The following is a 13,271-nucleotide window of genomic DNA, read 5'->3' on the forward strand; positions in this document are numbered from 1 at the left end:
AGGAGGAGAGAGAGAGGAGAGAGAGAGGAGAGGGCGGAGGAGAGAGAGAGGAGAGGGAGGAGGAGAGAGAGGAAGAGAGGGAGGAGGAGAGAGAGAGGAGAGGGAGGAGGAGAGAGAGAGAAGAGGGAGGGAGGAGGGGAGGAGGAGAGGGGAGAGAGAGAGAGAGGGAGGAGGAGAGAGAGAGGAGAGGGAAGAGGAGAGAGAGGAGGAGAGGGAGGAGGAGAGAGAGGAGGAGAGAGAGGAGGAGAGAGAGGAGGAGAGGGAGGAGGAGAGAGAGGAGGAGAGGGAGGAGGAGAGAGAGGAGGAGGAGAGAGAGGAGGAGAGAGAGGAGGAGAGAGAGGAGGAGGGGAGGGAGGAGGAGAGAGAGGAGGAGAGGGAGGAGGAGAGAGAGGAGGAGAGGGAGGAGGAGAGGGAGGAGGAGAGAGGAGGAGGAGAGAGAGGAGGAGAGAGAGGAGGAGAGAGAGGAGGAGAGAGAGGAGGAGAGAGAGAGAAGACGGAGGAGGAGAGAGAGAGGAGAGAGAGGAGGAGAGAGAGAGAGAGAGGAGGAGGAGAGAGAGAGAGAGAGAGGGAGGAGGAGAGAGAGGAGGAGAGGGAGGAGAGAGAGAGAGGGAGAGAGAGGAGGAGAGAGGGAGGAGAGAGGGAGAGAGGAGAGAGAGGAGGAGAGGAGAGGAGAGAGGAGGGAGGAGGAGAGGGAGGGAGAGGAGAGGGAGGAGGAGAGGGAGGAGGAGAGGAGGAGGAGAGGGAGGAGGAGAGGGAGGAGGAGAGGGAGGAGGAGAGGGAGGAGGAGAGGGAGGAGGAGAGGGAGGAGGAGAGGGACGAGGAGAGGGAGGAGGAGAGGGAGGAGGAGAGGGAGGAGGAGAGCTTATTTGTTTGTGTCTATTTTGATGTTTTAATGACTGTATGTACCAACAAATGGTTTGTCAGTGAGCGTATGTATACAGTGATGTTGTGCGGAGCAGCATCACGCCTTACTTTGGCCACAAAGTAGTCCCACATGCTGAGCTCTGGAGGAATGAACTTCTCCCTGTAGGCGGGTCTCTCTGCAGGGACGGGAGGGGGGGTGGCAGGGACCTCCTTTACTGGACGACCAGGAACCAGCATCCTCATATTAAACCGTCGTCTGAGTCGATCCACATCCTCTGTCGGGGGAGGGGCTGGCACGGCTGGGGGAGGGGATGGTGGGTGTGGGAGGGGATGGTGGGTGTGGGAGGGGATGGTGGGTGTGGGAGGGGATGGGGATGGTGGGTGTGGGAGGGATGGTGGGTGTGGGAGGGGATGGTGGGTGTGGGAGGGGATGGTGGGTGTGGGAAGGGATGGTGGGTGTGGGAGGGGATGGTGGGTGGGGGAGGGGATGGTGGGTGTGGGAGGGGATGGTGGGTGTGGGAGAGAGATTGTTAGTACATATGTTTTTTTTTATAGAAACATTTTTACATGACTGCTGCCTTGTAAGAGATGAAGAGGAGTTGATCACTCATCATCGTCTTCATCACCCAGTAGAGCCCAGGAGAGGTTAGGGGGTACAGGTGGAAGGCACAGCACCAGGGTTTAGGCTCAATTCCCTTTCAATTCAGGAAACTGATTATTGACTCCAGCAACCCTGCACAGCTTCTGTGTTAGCGTTAGGGCCCAGCGTCTTCCTGGTCAGGTCACATGGTTATGGTAAACTCTGGGCCCAAGACATGGAGAGACACAGAAACACATACAGAGGAGAGCGGACACGACAGACACAGACGTTTTAACACAAACCTGGACCGTTATCCTGGGTGATCTCTGGAACCACTAAGACGAGAGACAAACCAAGACAACAGCGTAAGACGCACACAAGACACACACACATGTACAACACAAAACGAACACACACACCCACGTTCAACAAACACACACACACACGTACAACACACACGTACAACACACACACACACACGTCAGACTACTAGACAATACAGTCAAGGTGATCACAATAACTCATTATACTATATATATCATGATGAGACTGGTTAGAATGGTTATATGACCAGAGGTTTCTAATAATATTCTAATCAACGTCTGTCTGCTGGTTGAAAGGCTTCTGAGTCCTTGAGGGTAATCTGCATGGCTTGTGACCTGGTATACAACAGAGTGAGCCCAAGGACCCTTATATCTCAGCTCTCCAGAGGGTGTGTGTGTGTGTGTGTGTGTGTGTGTGTGTGTGTGTGTGTGTGTGTGTGTGTGTGTGTGTGTGTGTGTGTGTGTGTGTGTGTGTGTGTGGTGTGTGTGGCACCAGCCTCTTTTCCTCCTCTCCCCTCCTTTCCTCTGTTCTCTCCTCTCCACATCCTCCCAAAACCAGCCTCTTCTCCTCCACCCTTCTCTCCCCTCCTCTCCTCTCCCCTCCTCTCCTTTCCTCTCCACATCCTCTCCACATCCTTACCCCTCCTCTCCTTTCCTCCACAACCTCTCCTCTCCTCTCCTCTCCTCTCCTCTCCTCTCCTCCTCCTCCTCTCCTCCTCCTCTCCTCCCACATCCTCTCCTCTCCTCCCTCCCCTCCTCCTCTCCTCCTCTCCTCTCCCTCCTCCATCCTCTCCACATCCTCTCCACATCCTCTCCTTTCCTCCTCTCCTCTCCTCTCCACATCCTCTCCCCTCTCATTTCCTCCCACATCCTCTCCACATCCTCTCCCCTCCTCTCCTCTCCCCTCCTCTCCTTTCCTCCTCTCCTCTCCACATCCTCTCCACTCCTCTCCTCTCCCCTTTCCTCCTCCTCTCCTCTCCACATCCTCTCCCCTCCTCTCCTCTCCACATCCTCTCCCCTCCTCTCCTCTCCACATCCTCTCCCCTCCTCTCCTCTCTTTTCCTCCTCTCCTCTCCACATCCTCTCCCAGCCTATTTTCCTCCTCTCCTCTCCTCTCCACATCCTCTCTTTTCCTCCTCTCCTCTCCACATCCTCTCCCAGCCTCTTTTCCTCCTCTCCTCTCCTCTCCTCTCCTCTCCTCTCCTCTCCTCTCCTCCCATCCTCTCCCTCCTCCTCTCCCATCCCTCTCCCAGCCTCTCTCTCCTCTCCTCTCCTCCCTCCTCCTCTCCTCTCTCCATATCCTCTCCTCTCCTCTCCTCTCCTCCTCCTCTCCTCTCCCTCCTCTCCTCTCCTCTCCTCTCCTCTCCTCCTCCCTCTCCTCTCCCCTCCTTTCCTCCTCTCCTCTCCTCCTCCCCTCCTCTCCTCTCCACATCCTCTCCTCTCCACATCCTCTCCCCTCCTCTCCTCTCCACATCCTCTCCACATCCTCTCTTTTCCTCCTCTCCTCTCCACATCCTCTCCCCTCCTCTCCTCTCCACATCCTCTCCACATCCTCTCCCCATCCTCTCCTCTCCACATCCTCTCCCCTCCTCTCTTTTCCTCCTCTCCTCTCCACATCCTCTCCCAGCCTCTTTTCCTCCTCTCCTCTCTCTCTCTCCCACATCCTCTCCCCTCCTCTCTTTTCCTCCTCTCCTCTCCACATCCTCTCCCCTCCTCTCTTTTCCTCCTCTCCTCTCCACATCCTCTCCCAGCCTCTTTTCCTCCTCTCCTCCTCTCCAAGCCTCTTTTCCTCTCCCCACTTCTCCACTCCTCCCCCTTTCACCCACATCCTGAAAGAACACTCGACTTCAAAGAAAAGTTATCAAGTCTAAATGTGAACACAAAAGCACATGATTTATTTAACACAATCTGCTAATAATGTCTGATCACTACAGGTTGGTTCCAAAACAGTATTCAGAAGAACTGATATTCAGAATTGAGTTTGTCTACCGTCACATCTAATAAGTAATAATAAATATGTTGAATTACAGTTGTGTTGCTTTCATCAAGCACCTAACTACAATACCACAATCACATGCTAGACTCTAACATAATAATGGAGGAACAACAGTTACTACAGTACACCATCACGGATACTACTGATCCACACTAGATCACCCAGGCAGTGGAGGCTGGTGAGGGGAGGACGGCTCATTATAATGGAGGAACAACACAGATACTACAGTACACCATCACGGATACTACTGATCCACACTAGATCACCCAGGCAGTGGAGGCTGGTGAGGGGAGTACGGCTCATAATAATGGAGGAACAACACAGTTACTACAGTACACCACCACGGATACTACTGATCCACACTAGATCACCCAGGCAGTGGAGGCTGGTGAGGGGAGGACGGCTCATAATAATGGAGGAACAACACAGTTACTACAGTACACCATCACGGATACTACTGATCCACACTAGATCACCAAGGCAGTGGAGGCTGGTGAGGGGAGGACGGCTCATAATAATGGAGGAACAACACAGTTACCTGGTTTACCCTTAGTTAAGGCAGACCTATAGCCCAGTGAGTGTACCTGGTTTACCCTAAGTTAAGGCAGACCTATAGCCCAGTTAGAGTACCTGGTTTACCCTTGGTTAAGGCAGACCTATAGCCCAGTGAGTGTACCTGGTTTACCCTTAGTTAAGACAGACCTATAGCCCAGTGAGTGTGCCTGGTTTACCCTTAGTTAAGGCAGACCTATAGCCCAGTTAGAGTACCCGGTTTACACTTAGTTAAGGCAGACCTATAGCCCAGTGAGTGTACCTGGTTTACCCATAGTTAAGGCAGACCTATAGCCCAGTGAGTGTACCTGGTTTACCCATAGTTAAGGCAGACCTATAGCCCAGTTAGAGTACCTGGTTTACCCTTGGTTAAGGCAGACCTATAGCCCAGTGAGTGTACCTGGTTTACCCTTAGTTAAGGCAGACCTATAGCCCAGTGAGTGTGCCTGGTTTACCCTTAGTTAAGGCAGACCTATAGCCCAGTTAGAGTACCCGGTTTACACTTAGTTAAGGCAGACCTATAGCCCAGTGAGTGTACCTGGTTTACCCTTAGTTAAGGCAGACCTATAGCCCAGTTAGAGTACCTGGTTTACACTTAGTTACGGCAGACCTATAACCCAGTGAGTGTACCTGGTTTACCCTTAGTTAAGGCAGACCTATAGCCCAGTGAGTGTACCTGGTTTACCCTTAGTTAAGGCAGACCTATAGCCCAGTGAGTGTACCTGGTTTACCCTTAGCCCAGTTAGAGTACCTGGTTTACCCTTAGTTAAGGCAGACCTATAGCCCAGTGAGTGTACCTGGTTTACCCTTAGCCCAGTTAGAGTACCTGGTTTACCCTTAGTTAAGGCAGACCTATAGCCCAGTGAGTGTACCTGGTTTACCCTTAGTTAAGGCAGACCTATAGCCCAGTGAGTGTACCTGGTTTACCCTTAGCCCAGTTAGAGTACCTGGTTTACCCTTAGTTAAGGCAGACCTATAGCCCAGTGAGTGTACCTGGTCTACCCTTAGTTAAGGCAGACCTATAGCCCAGTGAGTGTACCTGGTTTACCCTTAGTTAAGGCAGACCTATAGCCCAGTGAGTGTACCTGGTTTACCCTTAGTTAAGGCAGACCTATAGCCCAGTGAGTGTACCTGGTTTACCCTTAGTTAAGGCAGACCTATAGCCCAGTGAATGTATCTGGTTTACCTTTAGTTAAGGCAGACCTATAGCCCAGTGAGTGTACCTGGTTTACACTTAGCCCAGTTAGAGTACCTGGTTTACCCTTAGCCCAGTTAGAGTACCTGGTTTACCCTTAGTTAAGGCAGACCTATAGCCCAGTGAGTATACCTGGTTTAGTTTTAGTTAAGCCAGGCCTGAAGCACAGTGAGCTTACCTGGTTTAGCTTTAGTTAAGCCAGGCCTGAAGCACAGTGAGCATACCTGGTTTAGCTTTAGTTAAGCCAGGCCTGAAGCACAGTGAGCATACCTGGTTTAGCTTTAGTTAAGCCAGGCCTGAAGCACAGTGACCTTACCTGGTTTAGCTTTAGTTAAGCCAGGCCTGAAGCACAGTGAGTATACCTGGTTTAGCTTTAGTTAAGCCAGGCCTGAAGCACAGTGAGTATACCTGGTTTAGCTTTAGTTAAGCCAGGCCTGAAGCACAGTGAGTATACCTTGTTTAGCTTTAGTTAAGCCAGGCCTATAGCACAGTGAGCATACCTGGTTTAGCTTTAGTTAAGACAGGCCTGAAGCACAGTGAGTATACCTGGTTTAGCTTTAGTTAAGCCAGGCCTATAGCACAGTGAGCATACCTGGTTTAGCTTTAGTTAAGCCAGGCCTGAAGCACAGTGAGTACCTGGTTAAACCTTACAGTGCATTTCCACATAACACGATGGGGGCGATGAAACAACGGTGCCCCATTCATTTTCCATGTAGGGAAGTGAAGTGGTCGGGGGGAGGGTTGGTGGATGCCAGCATGAATACGGCTGGAACAAAGTTGACGAAAGCTGAAATGTATGTAAATACTCCGCGATATACCAACGCTATTGACCAATCGAAGTTCACTCAAGCTTCCACCCCCTACTGGATTGGCTGTTGATACCTAGCCTGCTTGCTAGCACCCACATGAGGACAAAGCAAGCATGGCTATCAAATTATCGTGTTATGTGGAAATGCACTGTTAGTTAACCCAGACCTGAAACACAGTGAGTACCTGGTTTAGCCTTAGTCCCTGAGTCAGGTTCAGAGGTCACTGATGATGACGAGTCCGTTCTAGCTTTACCTGCTGCTGCTGCTATGGTGACAGACAGATAGAGATGACACAATGAGATGGAAAACATGCACACACACCTGCACAAACACACCTGCATAAACACACACTCAGGTGCACAATACAATGAGATGAGACCACAGCACACAATAACAGAGACAGACAGAGATCTATTTCTGTCCGTTCAGAGAACCATGAACTTCCAACGAATAGTATCCTTACAGAAAAGACCAGCTCATTTTCTGAGGAACACAGAGTGGGGAAACCACATTAGTGGCATTTACTGCGCTGCAATACCACACCGCAAAACCAGGTAGTTTATCACTGCACCCAGCACTGCAAACCCACTGGAGCTCTGTTACTCACAACTAGGTGCTGCTGTGTCCCCTGAATCAGTGTGGAGGGGCTGGGAGACACTGGGGCTGGGGGGAGGACCCTGCTCAGGCCTACCTGCCTCAATATCAACTGGCACAGTGGAGAGGGGAGGAGGAGTTATGTAAGTCTGGCTAGTCATGGGAGGGAGGAGGGGCTTGTGTCTGATTTCCCAGCCTCAGGCATGAGTAAAAAAGGGGGGTGAAACAAGGGAGGGGGAGGGAGTAGGGAAGAGAATGAAGGGTAAAGGTTAAGTAGAATGTTACAACAGGGGACAGATAGGAGAGAGATGAGGGGAGACAGAAAACAGACAGAACACAAAGGATAAACAAATGGGTAGAGCAGAGAGGTAGAGAGAGGAGTAGAGGTAGAGAGGAGTAGAGAGGAGTAGAGAGGAGTAGAGGTAGAGAGGAGTAGAGAGGAGTAGAGGTAGAGAGGAGTAGAGGTAGAGAGGAGTAGAGAGGTAGAGGTAGAGGTAGAGAGGAGTAGAGGTAGAGAGGAGAGAGAGAGGAGTAGAGAGGAGTAGAGAGGAGTAGAGAGGAGTAGAGAGGAGTAGAGGTAGAGAGGAGTAGAGAGAGAGGAGTAGAGAGGAGTAGAGGTAGAGAGGAGTAGAGAGGAGTAGAGAGGAGTAGAGGTAGAGAGGAGTAGAGGTAGAGAGAAAGAGAGAAGTAGCGAGAAAGAGAGAAGTAGCGAGAAAGAGAGAAGTAGCAAGAAAGAGAGAAGTAGCGAGAAAGAGAGAGAGAGAGAGAGAGAGGAGGAGAGGTAGAGAGAAAGAGAGAGAGAGGAGTAGAGAGAGAGGTAGAGAGAGGAGGAGGTAGAGAGAGGAGAGTAGAGAGAGAGAGAGAGAGGTAGAGAGAGAAGAGGTAGAGAGAGAAGAGAGGTAGAGAGAGAGAGAGAGAGAGAGAGAGGTAGAGAGAGATAGAGAGGAGAGAGAGAGAGAGAGAGAGAGAGAGAAGGAGAGAGAAAGAGAGAGGAGAGCTAGAGAGAAAGAGAGGTAGAGAGGGGTAGAGATAGAGAGAGGTAGAGATAGAGAGGTAGAGAGAGAAAGAGGTAGAGAGAAAGAGAGGTAGAGAGGAGGATAGAGGTAGAGAGGAGGGGGAGGTAGAGAGGAGAGGGGTAGAGAGACAGAGAAAGAGGGAAAGAGAGGAGGAGAGGAGGAGAGGTAGAGGAGGAGAGAGGTAAGGTAGAGGAGGAGGAGAGAGGTAGAGAGGAGGTAGAGAGAGAAGAGAGGTAGAGGAGGTAGAGAGGAGGTAGAGAAGAGGAGAGAGGTAGAGAGGAGGAGAGAGGTAGAGAGGTAGAGAGAGGAGAGAGGTAGAGAGAGGAGAGAGAGGTAGAGAGGAGGAGAGAGGTAGAGAGGAGGTAGAGAGCAGTAGAGAGGAGGTAGAGAGATGTAGAGAGGAGGAGGAAGAGAGAGATAGAAAGAGAGGAGGAGAGAGGTAGAAAGGATGAGAGAGGTAGAGGAGGAGAGAGGGAGAGAGGAGGTCAGGGGTTACAAGCCGAGGGGTCTACTAAGTTACCTGGAGTGATCTCGGCGTTCCGTTTGGGTTTGATGATGATTTTAGCCCCACCCCCAAACACGGCCGCCCACATCTTGTTGCTGAGGGGGTGAGCAGCGAGGCGGAACAGTTCGTTGCCAGCGTGCATGCCCAGCCCATGGATGAGCAGGGACAGGTAAACTGCCACCACAGCCTCACACAGCAACACGTTGAGCTTGGGCTGATCCTCGCCCTGAGCTGACTGAACCAGAGCAATCAGAGAGGACACACCTAGAGGAGAGAGGGAAATAGACAGACATATTTTTATATAATACATTTCATGTAATTACATTTTTACAGAACACACTACTGATAGGTCAAATGAAGGCTTGAATAAATATAATGTCTTTCTACAACACAGAACAGCATTAGACTGATGTAATGATATTATTAGATAGTTATCGACTACAGAACCACATTAGACTGATCTAATGATATTATTAGATAGTTATCTACTACAGAACCACATTAGACTGATCTAATGATATTATTAGATAGTTATCTACTACAGAACCACATTAGACTGATCTAATGATATTATTAGATAGTTATCTACTACAGAACCACATTAGACTGATCTAATGATATTATTAGATAGTTATCTACTACAGAACCACATTAGACTGATGTAATGATATTATTAGATAGTTATCTACTACAGAACCACATTAGACTGATCTAATGATATTATTAGAACCACATAGTTATCTACTACAGAACCACATTAGACTGATCTAATGATATTATTAGATAGTTATCTACTACAGAACCACATTAGACTGATGTAATGATATTATTAGATAGTTATCTACTACAGAATCACATTATACTGATGTAATGATATTATTAGATAGTTATCTACTACAGAACCACATTAGACTGATCTAATGATATTATTAGATAGTTATCTACTACAGAACCACATTAGACTGATTTAATGATATTATTAGATAGTTATCTACTACAGAACCACATTAGACTGATCTAATGATATTATTAGATAGTTATCTACTACAGAACCACATTAGACTGATGTAATGATATTATTAGATAGTTATCTACTACAGAACCACATTAGACTGTTGTAATGATATTATTAGATAGTTATCTACTACAGAAGCAGACTTGTGCTGTAATAAGATTCCCGCTACATATTAACAGTGGAGAGATGGCGTGACACATCCATCCATCCCAGTGTCTCCTTCTGTTTTATTCCCCACAGGCTACAGAGCTGCTATTACTGAGTACCATCTGTTTCTCTCTCACTGTTAGTCATCTCTGTCTCTCTGTTTCTGTCAGTCATCTCTGTCTGTCCTCTCTGTATCAGTCCTCTCTCTGTCCTCTCAATTCAATTATTTTTGTCCTCTCCCTGTCCTCCCTCCCCTTCCCTCTTTCCCCACCTCTTGACAGATTCAGCAAACATAGCAGTCATGTTGTCCATTCAGCTGTCTGCTCAGACGATGATTTGATAGACATTCATTTACTGTGACTGGCAGAGCTGTGTGTGTACCTGGCCACTGTGTGGAGGCAGAGCTGTGTGTGTACCTGGCCACTGTGTGGGGGCAGAGCTGTGTGTGTACCTGGCCACTGTGTGGGGCAGAGCTGTGTGTGTACCTGGCCACTGTGTGGGGGCAGAGCTGTGTGTATACCTGGCCACTGCGCGGGGGCAGAGCTGTGTGTGTACCTGGCCACTGCGCGGGGGCAGAGCTGTGTGTGTACCTGGCCACTGCGCGGGGGCAGAGCTGTGTGTGTACCTGGCCACTGCGTGGGGGCAGAGCTGTGTGTGTACCTGGCCACTGCGCGGGGGCAGAGCTGTGTGTGTACCTGGCCACTGCGCGGGGGCAGAGCTGTGTGTGTACCTGGCCACTGCGTGGGGGCAGAGCTGTGTGTGTACCTGGCCACTGCGCGGGGGCAGAGCTGTGTGTGTACCTGGCCACTGTGTGGGGGCAGAGCTGTGTGTGTACCTGGCCACTGTGTGGGGGCAGAGCTGTGTGTGTACCTGGCCACTGCGCGGGGGCAGAGCTGTGTGTGTACCTGGCCACTGCGCAGGGGCAGAGCTGTGTGTGTACCTGGCCACTGCGCGGGGGCAGAGCTGTGTGTGTACCTGGCCACTGCGCGGGGGCAGAGCTGTGTGTGTACCTGGCCACTGCGCGGGGGCAGAGCTGTGTGTGTACCTGGCCACTGCGCGGGGGCAGAGCTGTGTGTGTACCTGGCCACTGCGCGGGGGCAGAGCTGTGTGTGTACCTGGCCACTGTGTGGGGGCAGAGCTGTGTGTGTACCTGGCCACTGTGTGGGGGCAGAGCTGTGTGTGTACCTGGCCACTGTGTGGGGGCAGAGCTGTGTGTGTACCTGGCCACTGCGCGGGGGCAGAGGTGGGTGTAGCATGCTCCTCGATGCTCTCAGTGCGTAGCCGTCTCCTCTCACTCAGCAGCAGGCCCTGGTACACCATCCCTGTAAACTGATTGGCCTCTGCCTGGCTGCTGCAAGGTACCATGGGAAAGAGCCACGGTCAGGATCAGACAGTCACAACAATTCATCTCAACAGGAAATGACAGTATGAACTCAAACTATAGGTCATCAAAATGTGTGTGTGTGTGTGTGTGTGTGTGTGTGTGTGTGTGTGTGTGTGTGTGTGTGTGTGTGTGTGTGTGTGTGTGTGTGTGTGTGTGTGTGTGTGTGTGTGTGTGTGTGTGTGTGTGTGTGTGTGTGTGTGTGTGTGTGTGTGTGTGTGTGTGTGTGTGTGTGTGTGTGTGTGTGTGTGTGTGTGTGTACCTGTAGCTATGGCTGTCACACAGGGCTTGATAGATGCAGGCAGACAGAGAGGCAGCCAGGGTGTGCAGGAGATTCACCTGGAGAGATGAGAGACAAACTACACTCATCTCATGGAGGAACAAACCATTTCTAGATGAATAGCCAACATGAAACTATGACAGAAAGGTCTGCTGTGTGGGGATTTATCTTTCAATGAAGACTCCTTGTGACAATCATTTCTGTTGGCAGTTTAGTAGTGTGTTTTAAATGTGTGATTGTTTTGAACCCCCAGGCTGTCGTACTAACAGACCCATACATACCCTGTCGTACTAACAGACCCATACATACCCTGCCCATACATACCCTGTCGTACTAACAGACCCATACATACCCTATCGTACTAACAGACCCATACATACCCTATCGTACTAACAGACCCATACATACCCTGTCGTACTAACAGACCCATACATACCCTGTCGTACTAACAGACCCATACATACCCTGTCGTACTAACAGACCCATACATACCCTAGACTAACAGACCCATACATACCCTATCGTACTAACAGACCCATACATACCCTATCGTACTAACAGACCCATACATACCCTGTCGTACTAACAGACCCATACATACCCTGTCGTACTAACAGACCCATACATACCCTGTCGTACTAACAGACCCATACATACCCTGTCATACTAACAGACCCATACATACCCTGTCGTACTAACAGACCCATACATACCCTATCGTACTAACAGAACCATACATACCCTGTCGTCCATGAGGTCAGGGTGTGGAGGCAGCTCCATCTGTGTGATGGTGTGAAGGATGTCATGGATGTGGTTGCTAAGGTGGAGGACAGGGTTGGAGATCACTGTCTTGGTGGTGGCGATACTGGCTGAGAGGAGGGGGAGGGTGGTGGGGAGGGGTAGGGGGGACTGGAGCTGTTTCACTGTAGTCTCCTGGAGGAGGGGAGGAGAGGGGAGAATAAGAGAAAGGAGAGACAAGGGGAAGAGAAGAGCAAGAATATATCAGAGAGGTGATACGGGGGGGGGGAGGGAGGGAGGGAGGGAGGGAGGGAGAGGGAGAGAGAGAGAGACAGAGTGAGAGAGAGAGACAGAGAGTGAGAGAGAGAGACAGAGAGTGAGAGAGAGAGACAGAGAGTGAGAGAGAGAGACAGAGAGAGAGAGAGAGACAGAGAGAGAGAGAGAGAGAGAGAGAGAGAGAGAGAGAGTGAGAGAGAGTGTCTGACCTGTGTGTGTGTTTCTTCAGCACCTACCTGTTGGCTCTCTTGCAGCAGGAAGATGAGCTCCATGCGCACTGAGGTGACCCCCCCTCCCTTGGCTCCATGCAGGCTGCAGTAGGACAGGAAGACTCGGAGCAGAGCCTGGTTCTTCCTCAGCCACGCCTTCCTCCTCTCAGCATGAAGCTGCTTGGCTGCGAGACGCCTACGCCCCAGCTGGTGGCGCTCATACGCCCCCGCCTCCGTACCCCCGCCACCCCCCATGGACTCCTCAAACACGTCCTCTACTCCTCCTCCATCATCCCATCTCTCCAGCTCCTGGCTCTCCTCCTTCCCCGTCACCTGAAGAAGAGAAGAGGACAAAGGGTTTGATCTTGATGCTGTTCTGGTACTGTAGCAGTAACAGTTACAGGAAATACTGTTTAATTCAACTCTATCCAGTTCTGGTACAGTATGTGAGACGTGGTGGTTAGGATCTAGTAGGTGACATGGTTGGGGTCAATTACATTTCAATACAGTCAATTCAGGAAGTAATTTTGGGAAAAATAGCAGAAATGTGCAACCCTCTGAGTGTCCTTTAAAGGGAGCTGTGTACCTTGTAGTGGCAGATGAAGTGTGTGTGTGCCTTGTAGTTGCAGATGAAGTGTGTGTACCTTGTAGCTGCAGATGAAGTGTGTGTGTGTGTGTGTGCTGCAGATGGTGTGTGTGTGTGTGTGTGTGTGTGTGTGTGTGTGTGTGTGTGTGTGTGTGTGTGTGTGTGTGTGTGTGTGTGTGTGTGTGTGTGTGTGTGTGTGTGTGTG

General features: G+C 50.5%; 1 protein-coding gene across 11 annotated transcripts in view; it reads right to left on the reverse strand.

Annotated features, from left to right (window-relative positions):
- dmxl2 (Dmx-like 2) overlaps nt 1-13,271 on the reverse strand; it is a 115,017-nt gene that overhangs the window by 34,651 nt on the left and 67,095 nt on the right. For 8 of the 11 annotated variants that reach the window (XM_046333061.1, XM_046333054.1, XM_046333053.1 and 5 more), the window contains exons 35-41: nt 12,508-12,813; nt 11,999-12,190; nt 11,240-11,316; nt 10,817-10,947; nt 8,450-8,698; nt 6,504-6,584; nt 973-1,163 (exon numbers count right to left, since the gene is read on the reverse strand). In XM_046333061.1, the coding sequence (XP_046189017.1) occupies nt 973-1,163; nt 6,504-6,584; nt 8,450-8,698; nt 10,817-10,947; nt 11,240-11,316; nt 11,999-12,190; nt 12,508-12,813 (1,227 nt within the window). The remainder of the gene's footprint in view (nt 1-972; nt 1,164-6,503; nt 6,585-8,449; nt 8,699-10,816; nt 10,948-11,239; nt 11,317-11,998; nt 12,191-12,507; nt 12,814-13,271) is intronic. The other 3 variants (XM_046333059.1, XM_046333058.1, XM_046333051.1) reach the window with 2 other exon arrangements.

Source organism: Oncorhynchus gorbuscha, unplaced genomic scaffold, assembly GCF_021184085.1.
Source record: "Oncorhynchus gorbuscha isolate QuinsamMale2020 ecotype Even-year unplaced genomic scaffold, OgorEven_v1.0 Un_scaffold_333, whole genome shotgun sequence".
In the NCBI taxonomy this organism is placed as follows: Eukaryota; Metazoa; Chordata; class Actinopteri; order Salmoniformes; family Salmonidae; genus Oncorhynchus; species Oncorhynchus gorbuscha.